Below are 22,743 nucleotides of genomic sequence, written 5' to 3'. Positions count from 1 at the left end.
TAAAGTAGTCCTAGAGCCACACTCTTGAGTACAAACCCATATAGAGAGCTTGGGAAAATTGCTCCTTTTTGGACTTCAGCCCTCAGAATCCCCCGGCCAGCGTGGTCACCAGTCATTCTGGCTGTAGGAGTCTGGGAGCTGTAGTTCGAAAAGTGACTTTTTGAAGGTTTGCCTGCGCCTCTGCCTTCAGAGATATCCTTCGACTGTATTACATGGGCAGGAAAGTGTAGGCTGGAGATAGACCTTACATACTCCTGGTGGTCTGACAAATTTGCACATGCAGTATTGATTCTTTTCTTCTCCTCTTTTTGCTAACTGTATCCAGCCCTTCCATCTCTCAACCACAAACTCCTGCATATATAGTTTGTAGCATAGATCTCCACAACGTGCATTTTTAAATTTCTAACAAATCTTGTTCAGTTGAAGCCAGTGATTATTATGAATTTCAACGGAAGTGGATTGAGTTCAAAGCTGTAATGCTACATGGTAGACCCAGGGTTCTGGGTGCCCATTAAGGACTCTGTGTTACGTCCTACATTGTATCTTGGCAACCTCTCAGATGCCACGATCTGCAAAGTAGTTTTTGTGCAGTATTTACTTTGACATAGTACAGGGTGCAGAAGTTATATGCAGGAGTAAATTTACAGCTCTGATGAAGTAGCTGTTTCTTGTGAACCTCTGCCAAATGAAATTGTAGCAGATAAAATATGCTGTACTTAGTGTTGCAGTTGCATGACCACTCAGTCTATAGTATAAAAGTCTGTTTCCTCTGTGGAAACAGAAGATTAGGATGCTATCTTAGGTTCAGATTCAGAGGGCTGGGAAAAGGTACATTTCATATAGGTACCTGGGTAAAGTGGTAGGAAGCTGTAATGTCTTACACTTTGAAGTGAACAAAGGTAAAGTTATAAATGTAACACACATACCCTCCCATCTTGATTCTGTGTAGACATTTTCACAAAGCCCTTGGTACTGTATCTAGGCAGGTCTGTCAAATCTTTTCCAGCTCAGAGACCCAGTGGAGCCCAGCTGGTCTGGCATACACAGAAACCTTTTTTAAGAATCTGCTTTTAAGGAAAATGCATTTTGTTTCTCTCTCTCTCTCTCTCGCTCTGGTCTTTTAAATAATTAAGTCCAGATTTCTTTGACTAGGAAGTGGAGAATGTACTGTACAAGGATTCCTTCTCCTGGTTCACTGCTTTTCTGTGCTCGGTGGGAGGGCAGAGATATCATGCATAGCCAAAGCTGTGGCCCCATCATCCTCTGCCTCTGTAGGGAGGGAAGAGGCAATCATGGGGGAGGGCAGGAGGAGACCCTAGTGGGTGGGCTGCTGACTCTGGTACTGACTGTCAAAGGACAGGAGTATAAGGACTCTTTTCATTCCTGGAAAGAGACGAGTTGATTACTGCCCCTCAATCAAAACCTGTTTACTTTACCAAATGAGACCAGCATGTGAGCTTGTTAATTGCAGTTGGACTGGTTCCTCTTAAGGGCTCCTCCAACCAGACTGGGCAATTCTGATGCTCCAGTGGGAGAGAGAGAAGCAATGGCCCCGGATACCATTCAGTTAATCCGAACCAAGAACCAAGCATGTATCAGATTCTGACAACATCATGGTTTGGTCCTCCTGAAATCACTTAGATATGCATTCTTGATTCGTTCTTTGTGCCATCTCGAGTTCTCTATGCAGACAGATTCAGAAAGGTTGCTGCGGTACAGAGTTGAACCTTACCCACGGACTGGCTCAGTGTCTGGATACCTGTGCACCCAAAGGAAAAGACTTCTTTTCAAACGTTTCTTTCATTCCAAATACATACACATTCTTTATAGCACATACTGTAGTTATTTTCTTCTTTCTTCCTCTGCATTCTTGACGGTGAGAAATATTTTAGGAAAGCTGACAGTGGTTCAGGGCTGGAAGCTCACAATGAAGCCCAGAGAGATGCAACATGAGCCTTACGTTAGTCCATGTGATTAGCTAAAGGTAGTTCTGAAACATCATGGTTTGCCAGAGGATGCTCAATCCTGGGCAGAATATAAAGTTGGTGTGTAAGACTGGAAGACTGCAAACAAACAGAAGGTTAATCCAGACAAGACAGAAGTGTCTCTGGTCAGTCAAATGATATTTGGGCTGTGCTGGGTGTAAGGTTCCCTCTAAGCTGGGTGCATGAGCCTCTGCCTCCCTCTGCACAGCTGTCTTCCCCCTCCACACAACAGTCATGTTAGGTTCCAGTCATGACAGAACCCTGCATGCAGGGGCGCAGAGTCACGCATGCGCAGGAGCAAAGTCACTCAAGAGAGAGGCAGAGCCCCACCCAGCATACGTTGGCTGGATGTAATTAAAATCCACCTTGAAGACTCAGGTTGACAGTTTGGGTGTAATCCAAACTTAGCTCTGAATTTAGATGCCCATCCTTCATGAGTGCCCGGGGGTGCATTTGCACAACAGCTGGGCTACGGCATCAACTGTATACATCTTGGAATGGTTCGATTTGACCAAGGGCTGCTCTCAGGCTCCAGGGTTTCCTCCAAGAGAGGGCTGGACTCCCTCTTCTTCCCCCTGTTGTCGTGCTGTTAGCAGACAAAGATACTGTTAATCAGACAGACCCTTGGCATTTAAGCTGTGTTGTTCCTGGAGAAGGTTGCATTGGTTATATGCTGTTACTTCTTTCTGTGGTTGTGTTCTGAAAGCATTTAATGCTTGAATTCTATGTTTTTATTCCAATGTTGTCATTGCTGCATTGAGTGCCATTTTTTTTGCAGAAAGGCAAGCAAGCAAGCAGACAGCAGACAGATAGATCAATGGGTTTGAAATCCAAAATTCTTTGTACCCCAGCATCCTGTGCAGGTTGGCCCTCAGTAATCATAGAATAGGACTTGATTGTGCATGGTTGCTCCTGCGGCTTTTTAAGTCTGGGTTCATTCATATAGAGAAATGGAACATGTAAACCACTTGGTAACAGGTATGGTTTTATCTGTTATTTAAAATGGTGCTTTGCTAGTTTTGCAGATCCAGTGGCTCTCTGCCACTAGCTTTCAACTGCAGGATAATGACCAAGGCTGGAAGACACACTTGTGCTCCAAATGCTTCATTATGAACTCATTATGACTAGGCTTTATTCCTGAAGGGAATAATGAGTCTGATCTCTTCTTTGTGTACTGCTGGGCCAGTAACTACCTGAAGACATGTCACCAACTTCTCATAGTCCCTGAGGGGCCTCACAGCATGCAAGCAGAGAAGGAGGAAAGGTACTGGGGAAAGCCCGGCACCATCTCTTAAAGCTGCTGATGTGCTCCTTGTGTGGAACTGGAAAGCCAGCTGTGCAGCTGCGCAGTTTATGGTGTTTCCTATCAGACATGTGGATGGACCATCATGGACAGAAGCAATTTGTGTTTCTTGACTGTGGGGCTCAGCTGTGCTGTAATAACATCCTTTCTCCCTTGCCACCCAGGTATTCTCTCATCTGGTCTGTTTATTTGTTCAACTGGAATTCAGTTGACTGACTAGGACTGCGTACTAGAAAATAGGCAAGCCAACTTCTTAAAATCTTAGCTTTCAGATAGACTGGACTCAAACTGTCTTAATTGTTCGCCAGTCTATTGACCAGGGTCCAGGCTATCTGAAGGACCATATAGTCTAATTCAACCCTGTACGGGTTCTGAGATTTTTAGAGGAGTCCCCTTTCTCAGAGGCACATGTGGTGGGGTTGCAAGAGAGGATTTTCTTGATCCCTACTTCCAGACTAGCCTATTATAGAATTCCCTTCCAGAATAGGCTGGTCTGGGTTCATTCATATAGAGAAATAGAAAGTCCGCTCTGCTGTTGTCCTGTGAGGTACATGCATATTTTATTCCAGCAGTAAGGAGGTAGTTGACTGGCTAGGAAATTGATTGATCGATTGACTGACTGACTGACTGATTGATTGATTGATTGATTGATTGATTGATTGATTGATTTAATATCACACCTATCTGGTCATTGCGACCACTCTAGGCGGCTTCCAAATACATTTATTTGGACTTTGGGTTTTAAAAGATGTTCTGTGCTACTTTTTAGAATGGATATGTTTCAGTTGCTTTTAAACCAATAGTGTTTTAATCTTATAATTAGTTTAATTGCTAACATAATAAACCTGTTGGTTTGTTTTATCTGCACACCACCCACCACCACTACGCCTGTCTGTTTTGATTTTGTTGTGAGCCACTTTGGATGCCCGTTTGGGGGGGAAGCTGGATCTATATAAAATAAATAATTAAATATTTTCAAACACACATTTCCCCTCCCAAATTTGGTCTTCTGGATTTTTAGGAGGCAGAACATATCAGTTGTCCAAATCTTGTAGCATATAATAATAATACTGTTTCCTTTTCTTTTTCCCCTTCCTCTGCTAGATTGCCTAAGTGTTCTCCCTGGATTTGGGGTCCTTCGCGCTTCTCATCATGCCCTTGGTTGGCTTTTTGCTTTGGGCCATCCTGCTAATTGTGGGCTGGTGGCCCTCCTACTCCAAGGATTACCTGTTTGCTACTCCACGAGTGCAGCTCACTTTTAAAGGTAAGGTTGAGTGTTTCTGTAAAGACAAGCATTATCATACAGTATGGTGGTGGTGATTTCTCTTTGGCCAGCTATAACCTCTGTATCCAGAATATGTCTCAGAATGTATCCAGTTTGAGATCTGATGGTTTTAATTCTATTTTAATTTCACAGGGCATTCCCTGCCATTAGGCAGAGTAGAGCAGCTGCCTTGGGTGGCAGATTGGAGGTGTTGTGCAAAGGCATCAACTGCTTTTTATTGATTTTTTTTTTTTTACTCTTAGGGAGAGGCGATTTTTTATTTTATTCTGGCTCACGTGCCAGTATGACTGGGCGGACTTTCGGAGCAGACAGCACCATTGCCGCTTTGCCCAAGCAGAGTTGAGCCAGCCTTGCAAATTAATCCAAATGGCTACTCTCAGTCTTTTGGAGGGAGCCACTCTCGACGGCACAGATCTTAGCTGTGATTATTATGAACAAGACTTTTCAGGGACAGGTTCTAAGAAGCCGCTGGGCTGGCAGCCTGCATCAATCAAGCGCATGGATGCGTTGCGCTTCAGTGTCTCTCTCCATCTGGAGAGGACTGGCCTTGCAGCTTGTTGCATCTCCTTGGATTTCGTAGAGTCAAACACTGTAAGCTGGCGGTACAGACAGCAGATGGACAGCTCAGTGAACCCAAGCTGCTATGTGTGCCCAGGAATTGGCACACGGACTCCCTAGGCAGGGGCTGCTGCACTGCAAGGGGTCCTCCTCCTGCCCAGCTAGTAGAGGCAGGTGTCCAGAGGGCTGCAGGGCTGGTGTGTGGCAAGGATTGCCTTTGGAAGAGGATGCACTGAGTTACCAAATCAGACTGAAAGGGAGGAGGTCGGCACTGTGGCATCGACATGTGACTATCCATGGGGAATGAATTTAGGTTGTGGCTTAGGTGCCTGTTGTGCCTAAACTCCTTTCCACTGGTCCCAGGAGATAAACTAACGTGGCGCTCAGTCTGCAGCCTCCCTGCTGGCCAGGAGCAACTGTGCATGCAGAAGCCTCTGTTTACATGACACTTCCTTTTGATTTTTGCCACATGGATTTCTCATGTGTCACAGGAGGAAAACGGTAAGAAAAGATATGAAGGCGGAGAGACCGTTTCCCTCTGAATAGCTGCCTGCCTGTGTGGCTTACTGTGCACAGTTGTTGTTATTGTTGTAGGTGGTAGTGGTTTGGGAAGGAAGGTTGGGATTTGGCAGTTTTTGTTGCGCTGACTACAAAATTGTTATTTGTGTATTGCTCTTGGCCTTCATGTCAGTGTGTGTGTGTTTGTGTGCGTGCTCATTTAAGAGCCAGCATCTTTTTTGAGATTCCTTGGTGGAGGTTATAAGGAACTGTGTAGATGCTCACCTTGCAACTTTGTGGCTATTTTTGTTCCTTTGGTGTTCTTTTTAGTAGACTTCTGTAATACTCCCTTGCTAACAGGATGTGGGGGCTGGCAGTGGCAAGAGAAGATTGCTTAGTAAGGGCAGGGAGTGGGGAGGGAGAGAGAGAGGGAGAGAGAGAGAGGGAGAGCACAGGCTCATTGTTCAGTTCAGCCAAAGAGCACAACCTCTGGTGTCCATGAGCTGCAACTGCAACCAATTGGTGGGTAATACCTCTCTAGGTCTGAAACCACAGAGATGACGAAAGAAAACTGATTTATAGGTATTTGAAGCATGCATCACTTGCATCACTCATACTTCACCCTGGAAGAGAAATGAAGAGAAATCTCCAGGCTAATAGAAGACTGTTGTGATGGTAAGAACTTAGAAGAGTTACTTGTAGGGCTCCAGTTCCCAGAATCCCCCAGTCAGCATGGTCATTGGGAGATTTTGGGAGTTGTAATCCATTAAAGTAACTTTTCCCAAGCTCAACTAGTTATTCTAGTTATCTATGCAAGTGTAGGGATAATGATGCTGAGCTACCTTTTTGGATTGTTTTAAAGATTATAGTTAAGGGGATATGCTCTCTGGCATACGAAGCACTTAACATACCAGAAAGGACTATGCAAATGTTTTGTGTTGCTATTATATTACTCTAAGCAGAACTTGTTCATCATTGCAGATTCCTGAATATGAAGGAATTGGCCTACCCCTATTCTCTGCAATGTAACCAAATGCAAAGGAACAATTAAAAAAAATTCTGCTAGTTACTCTACAAGAGACGGAATTTGCACCTTGTCATTCAAGGATGAGTGAATACAAAAAGAACAGGCAGCCAGTCCATCTTCTGTGCTTTCCCTTTTCCTCTTTTTTTTCATTTAACCATGTCAGTAATAAACATTTCAGTTGATTTAGGTGCTATTTGGATTTGCTGAGATGTGACAGACTAATGGTGTAAAAGAGGAATTATGTTATCTCATTAACAAGGACTTACACAGGATACCCATTGTGGTGTAGTAGGCAGAGCAATGGGACCAGGGTTCAAATCCCTGCTCAGCCACAGAAACTCACTGAGGGAGTGGAACTAGTAAAGCCACTCTTCAAATATCTCACTTACCTTGAAAACCCTATTAGGGTTCCTATAAGTTGGTTCTGACTTGAAGGCACATAACAACACCAACACATGTATTAGGGAATCTGTTGCAGAACCTCTTCCTGCAGTTTGTGTCCAGATAAGAACACATGGATAGGTGCCTGAGCCATCTGTGCCCTTTGGTGACATTGTGACAAAGCCCTTATCCAGGTCTATGGTGGTATTTATATGTTTCCAGATATCTGAGAAAAAACAGGGTGGGGAAATGCAAACAGGTTATAGCCTATTATTGGGGCAGGGGGTGGAACTGCACAGCACCATCAGTTTTAAGGACATGGTAGACAGAAAGGTTCTACTTCTGCCTGTGGGAACCATCACAAAGAGGGGGGGAAAAGATAGAATGGCGACAAAAAAGAAACTCTAGAGCAGTGGTCCTCAACCTTGGGCCTCCAGATGTTCTTGGACTGCAACTCCCAGAAGCCTTCACCACCACCTCTACTGGCCAGGATTTCTGGGAGTTGAAGTCCAAGAACATCTGGAGGCCCAAGGTTGAGGACCACTGCTCTAGAGCACCAATTCTGACCCAGCCAATTAAAGTCCATACGAATGAAGGCATTCTTCTGTTCTCACACAATCAATCCATGTTGTTAACTAAGCAAGATGAGAAGAAAAAAGAAAAATTATAGTTAGCAAAGATGATGGTACAAATACAGTATTGCACTTCACTCTTCATCTATATGAAATCGTTGGAAGGGGATCCCCTGGCTCCAAGGAGATCTGTAGCACACAGTGACCTTGTTCTGAGCCCTCCCTAGTGCCTCAATGACTGGAGTATCCAGAATAGATCTTGGGCTTTATTGGAAGGTTCAGTTGTCGCTCACTTTCTCTTTTGGCACCAAGAACTCAGTCTTTTTGGTGGCAGTTCAGATCACTGGGCATCTTTTAGTTAAAGCTTTTAACTTCACAAGTGCTGGATGGAACATCAAGATCCTGTGAGAGGTGTTGCTTTGCTCCATGGGTGTCTAATGGCTCATTGATCCATCTTATAGTCACCTTGGAATTGCACAAATTCCCCATTTTTGCTCACTTTTTGGAAGATAGTACACATTCATGACTTGTCCTGGTCCTTCTTGACCTGTGTAATTTATTCTGTGAAATACCTTAATTATTCTTAGTAAATCTGAATTATTAGCCTGAGTTTGTCCTAATTATATATTATCCAGTAATTTTAGTTGACTGTGAAATTAATGCTATTTAGTCCTATGCAATATGCATGGCCGACTAACCTGATTAAAGGCCACCTTCCACATATGGGGACTCATCCATGGCTTGATGTCTGTCTGTTGACTGCTTGGGGACTGCATAGCACACAGGTATATTTGCTTCATTGAAACAGAAGTAAAGCTTGGGAAAGTTACTTCCAGACTTGTCTTCTCTTCCCCGCTACCAGCATGGAGCCATGCCAGCTGGGGGATTCTGGGGGTTGTAGTGCAAAAAAAAAACAAAACCCGTAACTTTTCTAATTTCTGTTAGCAAAACATAGAGTCTGGCTCTAGCTTTTCTCTTCCATAGCTATGCCACTTCTGCTTTGAGTCACCCACTGGCTAGAGCAGCCTTCAGAGTTCCCATCTTTTACATCCTTGCTTTTTACAAGCAAGTATTTTGCTCTAAAGAGCAACCTGACCTTTTCTTTGGCATATGGACAGCCTCATCATAGATTAAATAAGGGATAGACAGAAATGTGATCCATCCTGTGTGTGTGTACAGGATGAGATCCTCTTTTGGCCTATTTAAAGATTTCAGTGGAAGAAGAGAGGTTCAAACCAGTAACTCTGAAAAATGCTGTTTTTGAGCCTTTTTTATTAAGAGAGTTGAGATTGTAGCTTCCTGTGCTACAATCCAGAAAAAGTGGGAAAGCTCTGCTTTTGCCAGTGAGTTTTGGTTTTCATAGGATCATCTGGCTTTAGGGTCTTGGGAGTTTGAGAAAAAGTAGCAATAATAAATAATAAATCCTGGAGCTTGGCAGTAGAGTAGAAGGCAGCTTGGAAAGAACTGGAAAGGCAAAGTCATCGAAAGGAATGAGAGCTTGAGTGGCAGGGATGCTTGAAATGGGGCAGTGGAGGAGTGGAAAGACGTATTGAAAGCTGCAGGAAATTAGCAAAGAGGCACGGCTATGTATGCTTAAAAGCTTGAGGAATAGATAAACTGGTACTCCAATCAACACATCTCATGGACGTGAAGCACAGGGAGGGCAAAATGAATGAATACAGGAAGGGAGGGAGGATAAATGATCAGGAATGGCTGAACAGTCTCCTCTAGAGGAGTTATAAGCACAGTTCATTTGGAATCATAGGAAGTAGTTGCCTGCTTGCTGGGAAATATTCAATCTGATTCCATAGCTTGTACCTATTAGGGTGTATTTAAGTAGCTCTGCAGAGAAACTTTTGAAGGGAAAGCTTATGAAATATAATAGTTTTGCTGTCTAGCATTTTTCTTTTACTGACCAGTCTTCACACAAGCTTGGCATTTACTGGAAATGCAGCTCTGTCTTATGTGGTGTTGCTGCGCAGCTGTAACCATACACTACGCATCTAGCAACACATGGTTTAATGCAATTACCATTCCTGAGCTGGCCTGCATGCCTAGGGACAGTGGGATTAGTGCTGGACGGATAAGCATTATTAAGTATGGTATGTAGCAAAAACGTTTGTACATGTTCACTTCCAGGTCTGTTGAGGCCGCCTTCTGAATCTGCTCTGATTTTCCCAAAGAGGCCTGAACTTGCCCTCATCTGGTGTTGCTGCTGACAACCATTGTAGAAATGTTTTTAACAAATCTGTGCTATCCTTGGGTGCTAACTTTAGGCCGTGTGCACCTCCCAAAACAGTTTCTCTGATGAAGCTTCTAGTTAGATATGCAGAGATCTCTGTACGTTGACTGGGAATCACGTGTTAACCTTCATCTAATAAGTATTAGATGAGTAAATATTGTGGCTGCCACTATGTGAGATTGTCCTGTGAATGGGCTAGCAGCTTAGTGGAAGCTGACTTTCCACAACTGAAATCAAAAGTAGATCTTTCCCGGGGCTGCAGTAATTCATGTTCACTGACCCTTCTGTCTTTGCTGATACCATCAACAGCCATGCTGTTTCCATCATGTGGAATGGAGACTAAGAGATCCTCGTCGTTTAGTTGTTTAGTCGTGTCCAACTCTTCGTGACCCCATGGACCAGAGCACGCCAGGCCTTCCTGTCTTCCACTGCCTCCCAGAGTTGGGTCAAATTCATGTTGGTTGCTTTGATGACACTGTCCAACCATCTCATCCTCGGTCGTCCCCTTCTCCTCTTGCTGTCACACTTTCCCAACATCAGGGGCTTTTCCAAGGATTCTTCTCTTCTCATGAAATGGCCAAAGTACTGGAGCCTCAGCTTCAGGATCTGTCCTTCCAGTGAGCACTCAGGGTTGATTTCCTTCAAAATGGATAGGTTTGTTCTCCTTGCATTCCAGGGGACTCTCAAGAGCCTCCTCCAGCATCACAATTCAAAGGCATCAATTCTTCGGCGGTCTGCTTTCTTTATGGTCCAGCTCTCACTTCCATACATCACTATATGAAAAACCATAGCTTTGACTATTCAAACTTTTGTTGGCAAGGTGATGTCTCTGCTTTTTAAGATGCTGTCGAGGTTTGTCATCGCTTTCCTCCCAAGAAGCAGGCGTCTTTTAATTTCGTGGCTAAGAGATACCAGCCTACTAAAAGCTTGGAGAGTAATGCTAATAGGGTTATCACACCTCCTCTGTTAGCTCTGTTTATTGAAAGCATTGATTACTATTCCCTTTAACAAATGTGTATATAGGCTGGACGGCTAGTTACGGCAAACTTTCCATGAACACCAGTGGATTCTGGCCATTCAGTTCTGCTGAGTTCTCTTTCTCGTCAGTTTTTATAAACTGGTTTTGAAAAAAGTTCTATCCTAAAATATCTCTGGGTATCTTTGTGTATGGTTGGTATTGGATTTTTTCTTTCGATCTGCTGTTGCTGCTTGTTGTTTTGAATTAATGCAGCATTTTTAACTTGTATTTGGAAAAAAGAACGAGAGATTTAATTGATTTGGTTGGGCTTTGTTTAGATTGACTTATTTATGAGCAAAGCAGGCGACTGTCAAATGTTATAAACAGATGAATTGTGGGGCTTTTATTTCCTTTTATTTGCTTTGCTCTTGGATCACATTTTCTTTGAAGATTTCTCTATAAACGTAGGAGGACTGGAACAGATTGCTTTTAACAATCAAAGAATACATTAAGACTGTTATGCTTCAGAAAACTGTAAATATGAGACTTAATAAAACCTTGAGGGTTAGAAACTTTCAGAGGAAATATCAGATCACCTGACTGACCTTTCTCCTTTTGCTTTCCAATGAAATTTGAAATGCACCGTGTACTGAGAGTTTGTTCACTCCCTTTTGCTCACATCATTATTTCAAGTTATTCCCAGTTAGTGAGAATTAACCTCTAGCCTTGCCTAAAAGCCAACTGGGATACCAGAGCTGTAAACTGAGCTGCCTTTAATCAGCTTTTTTTCACCGAGTCGATAATTTCTGTGCCTGTATGTGTCTCTCTTTTGAGTGAGGGGGCGGGGTGAGGGGGTGGGGTGAGGACGAGTACAGTGAGGAAAATGGGAAACATGAGGAGGAAGAGTTAATCGGTGTGAGCTGTTAACATGGCCCTGGCCACCAACTCTGCCAATAAAACTGCAGCCAGGGCTTAGAAGAAGGTGAGAAATTTAATGCACCTCACACCTCCTCCGCCTTGGCCCAGATTCTATTTGGCAGATTAAGCAGCAGGAGGAAAAGATCATAATCCCCATATCTGAGGAGGAAGGAAGGAGCTTGGGGGATGGTGAGATGGCGCCCTACTAAGGTTCCACACTGAGGATACCAGTGGTGTGTGACCATGCGGATTGCAAGTAAGGCGTCATCCGGTAAACTCATGGAAGTAATTCACTTTTGTTACAGTGGTGGAGGCAGCCACCCTTGTATGGTTTCAAAAGCTACCAGGCATTATCTTTTCAAAAACGAAGGGTCTCTTTGCCACTGTGAATCTGTACATGAGGGAAATTCGTTTCTGCATGTGAGACAAACGAGGGGAAAAGTGTTATCGGCTTATGAGGCAAACTCATTGCTGGAGGCCACAGCATTTGCCTGTGCGTTGCTACATGTCTGCTGCTACTCCTTCCAACAGGCCAGGTATGAGCAGGGGCTTGAAGGCCTCAGATTATATCATAAAAGGGAGCCACCATATACCTTTTCACATCATTAGCAAATACCAGGACCTGCTTGGCGGGCCTGCCGGAACTATCATAGATCTGGATTGGTTTGGGATTAGATTTAGGCAGTGAGTGATCTGATCTTGGAGGAAGAGGTCTGAGGTTTGCAGAACCTGAGATGACCAGTCATTAAGGAAAGTGAAGTGGCTTCCTCAGGCAGTGGGTGCTGGGGGACTGGAGAAATTTTTGAGGTGCAGGGGGATAAAGGATCATGTACCACACTTCCTGCCCGTTTCCCCTTCACCTAGATTGCTGTTTTAAGGTGCAGTGGAGTACACTGTCTTGCCCTCGGTCAAGGCTGAGATTAGATTAATCTAAAAGTCTGGTTGGTTGGTCCATATGAGTGGGGAGGGGTGTAACATTTTGTCCTTGACCTAAGCGAAATACCTTTGGCTATCGGTCGAGCCACCAAATCTACCCAGATACTTAAAGAATTTGAACTGTTCACCCTGAATTCATTTGCCAGGGGAATCTCCATTGCCTCTCATCAAAAGCTAGCTGAATCTGCTCTCCAAAACCACTTGTACAACCTTGAAGAATTCCAGCACACGAAAACTCCCATTAATCAGCAATGGCTGTTGTCTGAAAGGAAAGGAGGTGGAGATTTGAGGAAGCCAGCAGGGATGGGTTTCTGTCACTTTCAAAGACTCGGTTCCACTAAAGTGTGGAAGTTTAATGAACGAACATAGTAAGAAACTATTTTTCAGTTAAATATCAAGGCATTGTACTATGGTCTCACTGCAAGGGAGGAGAAAGGGAACAAAACCTGACTAGTCACCTCCTGTTGATTCTGGCTCCCATTCTATTGTCCCTGTTGTCCTACAAATCCCTAGGGTCCCTAGTCATCATCATCCCGCCCATTGGTGACTGCAGGCTTCCTGGAGGCATCTGAGTGCCCAGTGTGCAAACGGAACACTGGACTGAAGAGGCATTTAATCTGACACAGCATCGTTTCCTTCTGTGGTCAACGCTAGCTATCTGTACAGATGTTATTTGAAACAGAATGCTGGACTAGTTGGACCTCGGCATGATCTAGAAAGACAATCTCAATGTTTCCTAATGCAGAGTGAATAGATTGCGGGCTGAGAGGACAGCATTGCCTCTGATAGGGCAGTGGCTGCCAACAGAGAAGCTGGCTTGGATAACCAAACTGGGCGGTGCCGCTGAGCCTCTGGATAAACAGTGAAATAGTGCAGCACCCCGAGAGCTGTGAACCGTTTTCCCATTCACTTCCTGACACAGCTAGTTCAAAGCCCATTGTTCTGCTTCTATCAATGTTTACTCAGTGGGAACACCCAGGCCACTGCTGCTGAATCATAATGAGAGACCCTCATCTCCTGTTTTCCAGCAGCTCCACATTTGCCTGTCACACAGCACTCACTGCATGGAGACATCCACATGAATGTAGCGGCATACGGTACTATGCCATCTGTTTGGAAAATACGGTACAGGAAGTTCATTCCGGTACAAGAGCATCAAGAATTGCTGCCGCTAGAAATACTATAAGAATAAGTCAAGTTAGATCGGCAGATGTTGGTCATGTGGATGACGATTTTATGGACTCTGAAGAGTGCAGGTTGAATGCCAGCAGAAGAAGGCAATTTTTTTCTCTCCTTTGAAATGATCTCGGGTCCTAACTGCAGCGCTGATGAAGAATAACTTTGCTCAGTTCCATTCCCTGCTTGGATTCTTTAGCAGACACTTCTGGCTTTCACCCAGGGTAAACAGCAGTTTTCTGGACATCCCTTGTGCCCAGTCTTTTCCTCTGAATCCCCTAGTGTTGGAAGGACTGTGGATCACACTAGAAGGGGTGCCTTTAAAGACAGACTGTTTCTTAAAGTAGTGGCACAGACATCCCATTTCTTTGCAGCAGTCATCTAACTGCTGACATAATAGGCAGGCTTGGGTTCAAGAATTTTGGAGGGGGGATATTACCTATGTAACAACCAAGTGGTTCCTAGAAGGTTTTCTCTAACTTCTGTACCCTGAATCAAGTCAGAATTAGCTGCGTTCTACTTGCTGAAGAGCTAAGCAAAATTCTGTTTTGCTAGGCCTTCGATTTGGATACAGGCATTCAGAACCTCTCAGTGGCAATTGGTCCTGATGAGAAACGTTGCAACATAAAAGGCCAAAGCTAAGCCACAGTGCTTGGGCTGAAGCTCTTGTCTGTCAAAATCTGTGCTCCATTTCCCACTCTCAAGGCTAAGAATGGGGACGTGTCCTCTGGAGAGAAATAAGCAGCAGTGGAAAATAATGGCTGGCTGTATCCTGAGAGAGTCCCTCATTTGCAGCCAAATTTTTTCTTCCGAAGGAAGGATGAGGCGGGGAGTAGATCTATTTATATCACCTGGACTTCTTGCTAGTGACTTGTCAGATACACACATCTCTTTTTCAGGATTCTTCTCAGGAAAAAGAGGTTGGCTATTCTTAGCCAAGATCTCAATAATCTTCTTCCCACCTATACCTCCTTGTTGCACCTTCCTCTTACTTTGCTTGTCAGGTTGGTTGACAAGCAACCCAATTTCTTACAGACATGCCAACTCTATTGCTTTGCATTGTATTTTCATAATATGGGTTTTGGTTGAAGTGAATTGTGATCTGGTTTCTCATCATGGACTGAATGACACGGAACATAATGACATCAAACCAAATGAAAACAAACGTTCTGGACATCTGTGGTCTATATTCTGGCTGTCAAGCAGTGGGGGTGGGTAGAAAGTCCAAGAACTTAGGTATGTAATTCCTGCAGCAAGAGAGAATGTTAATAACCCCCACATGCAGTGTGTAGATGATCCTGCACATGTGGAAGAGAAGCCCAGAGAACGGCTTCCAAGATGGTTTCCCTTAGCAAGCCCTCACACCAAAAGAGTATTCTATTCTCTGCTTCCTGAAGGATGAAAGTATTTCTTTCCCATCTTTCAACTGAGGCAAGTGTTTACAACTGTTCCTTATTATAAAAATACCAATGACCAGGGTTATAACATGAGTTTTATTTCAAAGCTGTTGCTAAAACACCTGTCACTTTTACGGCTAGGCATATTAGGGCTAACAAATGAGATTATCCTAGCCATGTTATTGACAACTAAAATAAGGTTTCAAGGGCTGAACGTGGAGATTAAAATAGAGTTGTTTGGAGAGAGACACATCTGTAAATGAACATAGCCAAAGTCAACTGTGCCAGACATACCCTTCAATTAATATTGATATTATCCAATGGAGTGAAACAAAGACTTTATGGATTGCTCTGAAACAGGATGTATGGGCTGCAAGCTGAGGAAATACTTGTTGGAAATGTCTGACTGAACTCAGTAAAGGTCACATCCATTTGAATATGGGCTAATAAGTAATAGCAGTTTTGCTTTTAGTGTTACTTTCCAAATATGCTTTACCCAAATGCGTATGTCCTCATAGTTGTATCCAAGTGTTTGTGGACATGACCTGCGCTTCTGTTTGAGCAGGTCTTCCAGTGGAAATACAAAGATGTTGTGTCAAATGGAAGTAAGTCTGCATCAGACCATATTGGTTTCTCACATGTATATGTGATCTAGAATCAACCATTCCTGTCCCCCTGCTTTCTGTCCCCTTTGACTTCTCTGGGCTCCCTATACCTTCAAAACAAGGGTCATTATTTGTCATCAACATTTGGCAATCCTAGCTGGGGTGTTGTTGGAGGAGTTTCTCAATTAAGCCATAATTGATATATATGGCGCTTCCTTGAATGCCCACTACTAAGAATTGTTTGGGTAATAAGAATATTTTAGGTTTCCTTTGACTGCTAGATACCTGTCATTTCCAGATATTTGAGGCAGAAGGAACCCTGGAGACCACACCCTATATGTGGCTGCCAGTAGAAACTGTTCTCATTTAACTACTGCAGCATGAGTTTTATTAACTATGGTATGGAAATGATCATAGAAGTGATCATAAAAATGCTATACAATCACCATCATTACACTGAAGTAGACTATCAAATGACCGTTAAAGTACCACAACTTGCGGTTCCAAAGTATTATTAAATAAGTAGAATACAGATCTGGAGGGCCTCTAGGGCAGGGTAGATTCCTGGCCCGATTGTTCAATCTGTTCCTGCTTATACCAGTGCATAATGTTTAAGCACACCAGATTCACTGACATGGAAACCTGGTTAGAGCAGAACTTGATCCTTCCGTAAACTGCAGATAAATTTCAGCCAAGAGATTGCCATGGTAGTCTTCACACTGTTTGCACAGCTTCTTGACGCTTTTATGTCTTTCGGGCAGTGCTTACAAGTGTTAAAGGAAATGAATGTGTTTGCTGTGTTCAGAAGCCATTTAGAACGTGCAGGTTTGCATGATTTAGTTGGGAGCTTGAAATACATACACAAAGCTAGTAGCAAACTGGCATAATTTTTTCAGGTGGGAAGTAGCAGGAGAAGTGGCTGAACATTGCTCAGGAGATGGCCACATGCTGCCTTGATTACATAGTACTGTAAATAGAAAGTTGTTGTTATGTGTTGTTACGTTGGCACTGACTTATAGAGACCCTAATAGGGATTTTTAAGGTAAATAACATATTTAAGGACTGGATTTACCAGTTCTATACCCAAAAGTGAGCTTTTGTGACTGAGAGAGAATTCGAACCCAAGCCTCTTGACTCCTAGGCTGTCACTCTATCCATTGCACCACATTCGGTATCTAACTATATAGAAGGACAGGATATCAGTGCCAGAAATAAGAAACGAAAGCACATTGTGTATTGTTGTTTTCGTTTAGCCGTTGTGTCCGACTACCTGTGACCCCATGGACCGGAGCACGGCAGGCCTTCCTGTCTTCCACTACCTCCTGAAGTTGGGTCAAATTCGTGTTGGTCGCTTCGATGACACGGTCCAACCATCTCATCCTCTATTGTCCCCTTCTCCTATTACATTGTGTATAGAAGGCCCCAAATGAAATCCTTAAGCAACTTCTCAGGTATCTAGCCTGTAGAATAGACAATAACATGCTGGGTGGACCAGTGGCCTGACTCACTGTAAGCGAGGTTTGTGCCAAAATAGCAACAGAGCTGTCTATTTCTAGGTGATAGGAGAGCAACTACTGTGCTACTTCCTCCCCATCCCCTCCTAACCCCATGGAGAGTTGAGAAAGCTGTTAGCAAAGTTCTCCACAACACCAATGAGATGATCCTGACACATTATAAAACTGTCTTCATGGGCTCCTCTAGGAGGGTCGGAATTCTTGCAGTCTCTGCACATGGAGTGATTATTGCTCTCGTTTATTCTTTTTGCCACATCAGAATCAGGGAGGGTAGCCACGAGTGAGAGAGAGGGCTTGGAAATCAATAGTGGGGCCACAGCAGTAGTTTAAAGTGCTGAAATGGATCAATGACAACTGCGGTGGGAACGAGCAGTTAACATTAAGTGGAATTTGCTTGCTGTACTGTGCAAATTATTCCTTGGTCCCGCATCCATGGCCCTGCCTACCCACCCCACCCCCAGCTAAACGTGACCATGGCAGAATCCTTATGTGAAAAGCAAAAACGAGCTCTGGGGATTTGGAACAGGAGATGAAACCTTTTCACCTCTGGGTCAACAGGGCAGGGGAGTCGTTGCCAGCAGGGAGGTTGGGGGCCTGCACAGAGCAAGTTGGTGGTCTTAAATTAACCTGGCTACTCATGTGTCACAGTCTCTCTTTGTCTTCGGGGATGTCGGAGAAAAGATTATGTGCATTGAAATGATGTGTAATGTGTTTTGGATGATGACATGAAACGTGCTGAAGCTGCTAGTGGCCCTTTGGTACCTAAATTGTGGTTAACCTCTGAGGCTGTCAGATAGCCCTGTGGAATCTTAAATGTCTGTATATTTTGACTGCTAGATTGAATGTGGTTTCCATCCAGCCTCATCTGTGCAGATTTGCATAGGGAAATAATACATGTGCATGTATATGAATTTGCATTAAGGTTTTTTTTTCCATTCAGAGAGGTAAAAAGGTGTGTGTGTGTGTGTGTGTGTGTGTGTGAGAGAGAGAGAGAGAGAGAGAGAGAGAGAGAGAGAGAGAGAGAGAGAGAGAAAACACACATGGAAAGTTACTTTTTTCATCTGTGACTCCCAGATTCTGCAATTTTTGGTCAAATAAAGTATCATTTCAAGCTTTCATACTGTATAGACTGGAAGACTGAAAAAAAAACCAGTAACATAAAAAAGACTAACCTGGTCCATTTAAATCCCAGTGAACTGGAAGCTGTTGCAGCACTAATTTAGAATTTGATAGCGCTCCAGGGAAAGAAAATTCCATTACTGGGGGAAGCATTGAAGAATGCTACTTTGCATGCCCTTGCCTTACACTAGAGACTTGTTTCAACAAAAGTACAAACAAAAAGGACACTTTTGGTAATTAAAGATCATGATAGTGGAAAAGAAAGGACATCATATCTGCATAATGTAGGCAACCAAGCTTTCTACAATCCAAAAGAGCATGATCTGTGAGGGAGACAAATACACGTTTTGAAAGACATGCATGGCAAGGAAGCCACAGCTGGTGTGAAGTTCCCTCCCTGTTGCTTCTTCTCTTTCAATACAAGTGCTCATACCTCACAATGTATTAATTCTGTATTCAATTTGATTTCCCTTTCTTGTGGTTGTAATGCCGCCTAGAGTAGTCAATATGACCAGATAGGCGGGAAATAAATGAATGAATGAATGAATGAATGAATGAATAAATAAATAAATAAATAAATAAATAAATAAATAAATAAATAAATAAATAAATAAATGCGTGGCCTGGCTTGCCTAAGAAGCTTAGTTAAATTCCAAACCAACCATAAAAACCTACAGAAATAGGTACTTATGGTTAGTCTTGGGACGCTGTATGTAACATGTTAGTAGCATTCTTGTCAGGAGCTTCTGATTCACCATGAGCTTCATGGACAAAAAGTCATGGTGAAGGCCAGGAGATCATGCCTTGGAACACTCAGTGTAAGTCAAAGTGGCCTGCGCATCACCTTGCTTTTCCCCCTTGCTACTACGTAACCAAACATGGACAACTTCCAGATTTCACCCCACCCTAAGTCTCTCCCCTGCCCTGCATCAGAACTCACCAGGGCCACCTTCGCCATGGCGCTGAATTTGTTGCTAGAGTGAAGTGGCACAAAGGTATTATTAATAGACGTTGCATTGGCCTTTAATAAGACAGTGCTCGGGATGTGCTCTCCTTGTTTCATCTGCAGGGCAGTGGGGGGCACTGAAAAATGAGGTGCTTCCTCCCCCCCTTTGTTAAATTAGGTACTTTTGCCCTCAGACCTAGTCTGGGGAAAAAGAAGTTCTGATGAAGTCCAAACCTTGCACAATTGTTTGTAGCCTTTTGGTTGGTCTTCATAAAGGTGCAGTCCAAAAGGTGTGCCTGAATTCTCTCTCTCTCTCTCTCTTGTGGACAGACTCTTTGTCCACCTGCCCCCCCCCACTATAGTGATTATCTTCATTCTTATTTTTAGAATGTTGTAATTGGGACACTTACATTATAGCCCAAAAGTCCTCCTGGCAGGTAATCCAATGACCGAAGACACGCCGAGAAAAAACACATGAGTTTATCATACAGAAACATCTTGCTTTGGGGTGGAGTGCCTGGGTACTCGTCCAATTGGAAAGTTACCTGTAAGCCTGGCAGGATGTGGCATACAAACACAGTGTCTATGAAGGCAGGAGCCTGTTATTTTGGTGCCTAACATGTGCCCAGAAGACGAATGGGAGGGCAGTTCTTTCCATTTCCATAGCCAGCCTGCCCATTGTGTCTACAGGCATCCTTTCTGCCTGAACGAAAAAGCCTCATTCCATTCTTTCCTTTTCACCTGGGCAGGGAGAGCCACAGCCTGTCCCAGGCCTCCCATCCTTCCTTCCCTCCTTCCCACCTGGGCTCTCTACAAGCAGGAGCAGGCTGTCAATCATCCTCTTGTCTGGAAGTGACAAGCAAGAGCCGAACAGCTCTGTAATCTCATTACTTACTAACTCCCCAAAGCCATCCCGTTTCCAAAATGCCTCACCTAACACTAAATACACTAAGTCAAGTCTATTCCCTTTTATCTACTAAGCTTGTTATCCTATTTAGGAAATAAATTGAGTCAGGCTGGAAGGGATAAACTCCGGAGCAGTAGCTGCTTGAGTGCCCAGGGCTGGGAAAAGGTGTGGTGTGTGTGTGTGTGTGTGTGTGTGTGTGTGTGTGTGTGTGTGTGTGTGTAAGTGGGAGGCTTGTATTTATTATTATCACCCTTAACTCTTAACTGCTGCTCTAGTGCAAAGTGATTATATCCTGCATTGTTCCCTGTAAGCCTGATGGGAAATTCTTAATATTGCTCTCGGCATTATGTTTAACCATTTCCATTCTCTCAGGGCTCCCCACAAGTGTTTAGAAATAGTTTTCTTCCATCATTTAGATTAGAACAGGAGAGCCCTACACTGAGATACTCTCTGTGATGGTGGTGCTTTTCCTGCTGCTGTCCTTTTCTGTCACCCTGTAAAGTCCTCAGTTCGGTTGATGTTGTTGGTTTTGTTTCCTTATTAGTGCAAGCCTCTGGATGAGTGTCATAAAACTGGTCAGTTTTTCTATATATGTATTTGTTATTCCTGGGAAATAGCGAGCTGTAAGACATGGGGGGAAAAAACCACAGAATTTTAGCTTTAAAAGTTCTGGGCGTGCAACCTATGTACATGTTGTTTATTTTTCCATTAGAACTGATATGTCACTCTGCATGACAGCATGTATATTTAGTAAAACAACATGTTCTGTACCATTGTGGATTAGAGCTAGGAATTCTGTAGAGCACTCCCTGGCAAGCTGCCTTTTATTTTTTTTTATTTTTTTTAAAAAAGCACCCTGGACTTGGTCTGGTTTGTTGGTTTGCCTGTTTCTTTAATCCTTTCAAGACCAAGGAATCTCTCCCATGGCTGGAGGGAGATCGGTGAAAATATCTAGAATAAGTATTCCTTGTGGTCTCTGTGGTTTTTTGTGACAAAATAAATGTTGTGAAACAAAAACAAAGATGTAGGGACTTCTGCCTCAAAAACACATAGCGCTTTGGATGTCATGGGATTGTTGTTCCCTCATCTTTCATCTTTGGCTTTACGGGCTAGGATTGAGGGACAACATCTGGACATCTACACGTTTCCTGTCACTCTGTTAAAGCTCCACTGGGCTCCAGGGCTTGTCTTGTCCCCCCCCCCCCACTGCCTTTTTAAAACAAATCAAATGACACATAAGGTGGAAGCTGTAGCCAGAAATCACAACTCCCGTCAGCTTCAGCTTCTGGAAAGGATATAGGATGTTTCGTAACAAGGCCAGTTCTGTTAGTGTGCCTAAGTACATGTTGGGTGAGAGAGGTTCCTTGACATTTAGACCATTTGTGTCCGACTCTAGAGCATGTTGCTCATCCCCGTTTCCAAGCCATAGAGAGAGCGTTTGTCTGTAGACAGTTTCCATTTATTTATTTATTTTATTTTATTTTATTTCTATCCCGCCTATCTGGTCATACTAGACCGCTCTAGGCGGCTTGCAACAAAAAAGCAACAATATAATTTTAAAAACGTTACAGCTTAACAGAGATAGAAATCGAAAAAGATATAGAGAGAAAATCGTCAGGAGTTTTCTTTTGGGAAGGCCTGCTTATACATCAGTGTTTTTAGTTGTTTCCATGGTCATGTGGCCAGCGTGACTAGGCACAGAACGCCGTTACCTTCCCACCGAGGTGGTACCTATTTATCTACTCACATTTACATGCTTTCGAACTGCTAGGTTGGCAAGAGCTGGGACAAGTGATGGGAGCGCACTCTGTTGCGTGGATTTGATCTTATGACGGCTGGTCTTTTGACCCTGCAGCACAGAGGCTTCTGGGGTTTAATCCACAGTGCCACTATTTTCTGGACCCCTAAACTTAGTCTGATGGGCTGATTTTTCATCTTATTATTTGCCTCAAGAAATCTGCTTGGTAGCACACTACTTTTTATTCCTTGGCTTTAAGAACAGAGTAGCAAGTAAGGAAAATAGTTTATTTTTATGCCGAACTGAATTTTCTGCCCAATATTCACCAACAGGAGCTTTGATCCCCCATGTGTGTCATGAATGTGAAACTGCTGATCCCTGGTAACGTCTTGTGCAGAAATGTTAACAAACCAGTTTTGTACTATCTGTCCATCCCTGCTCTCATAGAGGCTAAATGAAGAAATGTCTGCCCTGCCCTTTTGAATTAGTGTCTATTCATGGGGAACAGCTGGAATATATCTTGCACCAGTTCTTGCAGCCTGAAAAGGCATTTTTCAAAAGTTGACAGCTAAGTATTATGGAAAATGTTTGTTTATTTGAAAACACTTTTTTTGCTTAAACTCAAAGAGCCAAGAGCCACAAAGGCACATTTGGAGATGCCAGAAAAAGGAGTCATGC

The 22,743-nt window shown here is 43.4% G+C and overlaps 1 protein-coding gene across 7 annotated transcripts in view; it reads left to right on the top strand.

Annotated features, from left to right (window-relative positions):
• Window positions 1–22,743, top strand: part of SEMA3F (semaphorin 3F) — a 158,449-nt gene that overhangs the window by 11,188 nt on the left and 124,518 nt on the right. For 6 of the 7 annotated variants that reach the window (XM_072989850.2, XM_072989851.2, XM_020789295.3 and 3 more), the window contains one exon: window positions 4,393–4,552. In XM_072989850.2, coding sequence (XP_072845951.1) covers window positions 4,441–4,552 — 112 coding nt within the window. In that variant the 5' untranslated portion in view covers window positions 4,393–4,440. Of the gene's footprint in view, window positions 1–7; window positions 4,553–22,743 lie in introns of those variants that run through there. The other variant, XM_072989848.2, reaches the window with a different exon arrangement.

Source organism: Pogona vitticeps, chromosome 2 (assembly GCF_051106095.1).
Source record: "Pogona vitticeps strain Pit_001003342236 chromosome 2, PviZW2.1, whole genome shotgun sequence".
In the NCBI taxonomy this organism is placed as follows: domain Eukaryota; kingdom Metazoa; phylum Chordata; class Lepidosauria; order Squamata; family Agamidae; genus Pogona; species Pogona vitticeps.
Note: the sequence above shows the minus strand (reverse complement) of the source record. Positions and strands in the feature narration are given on the sequence as shown.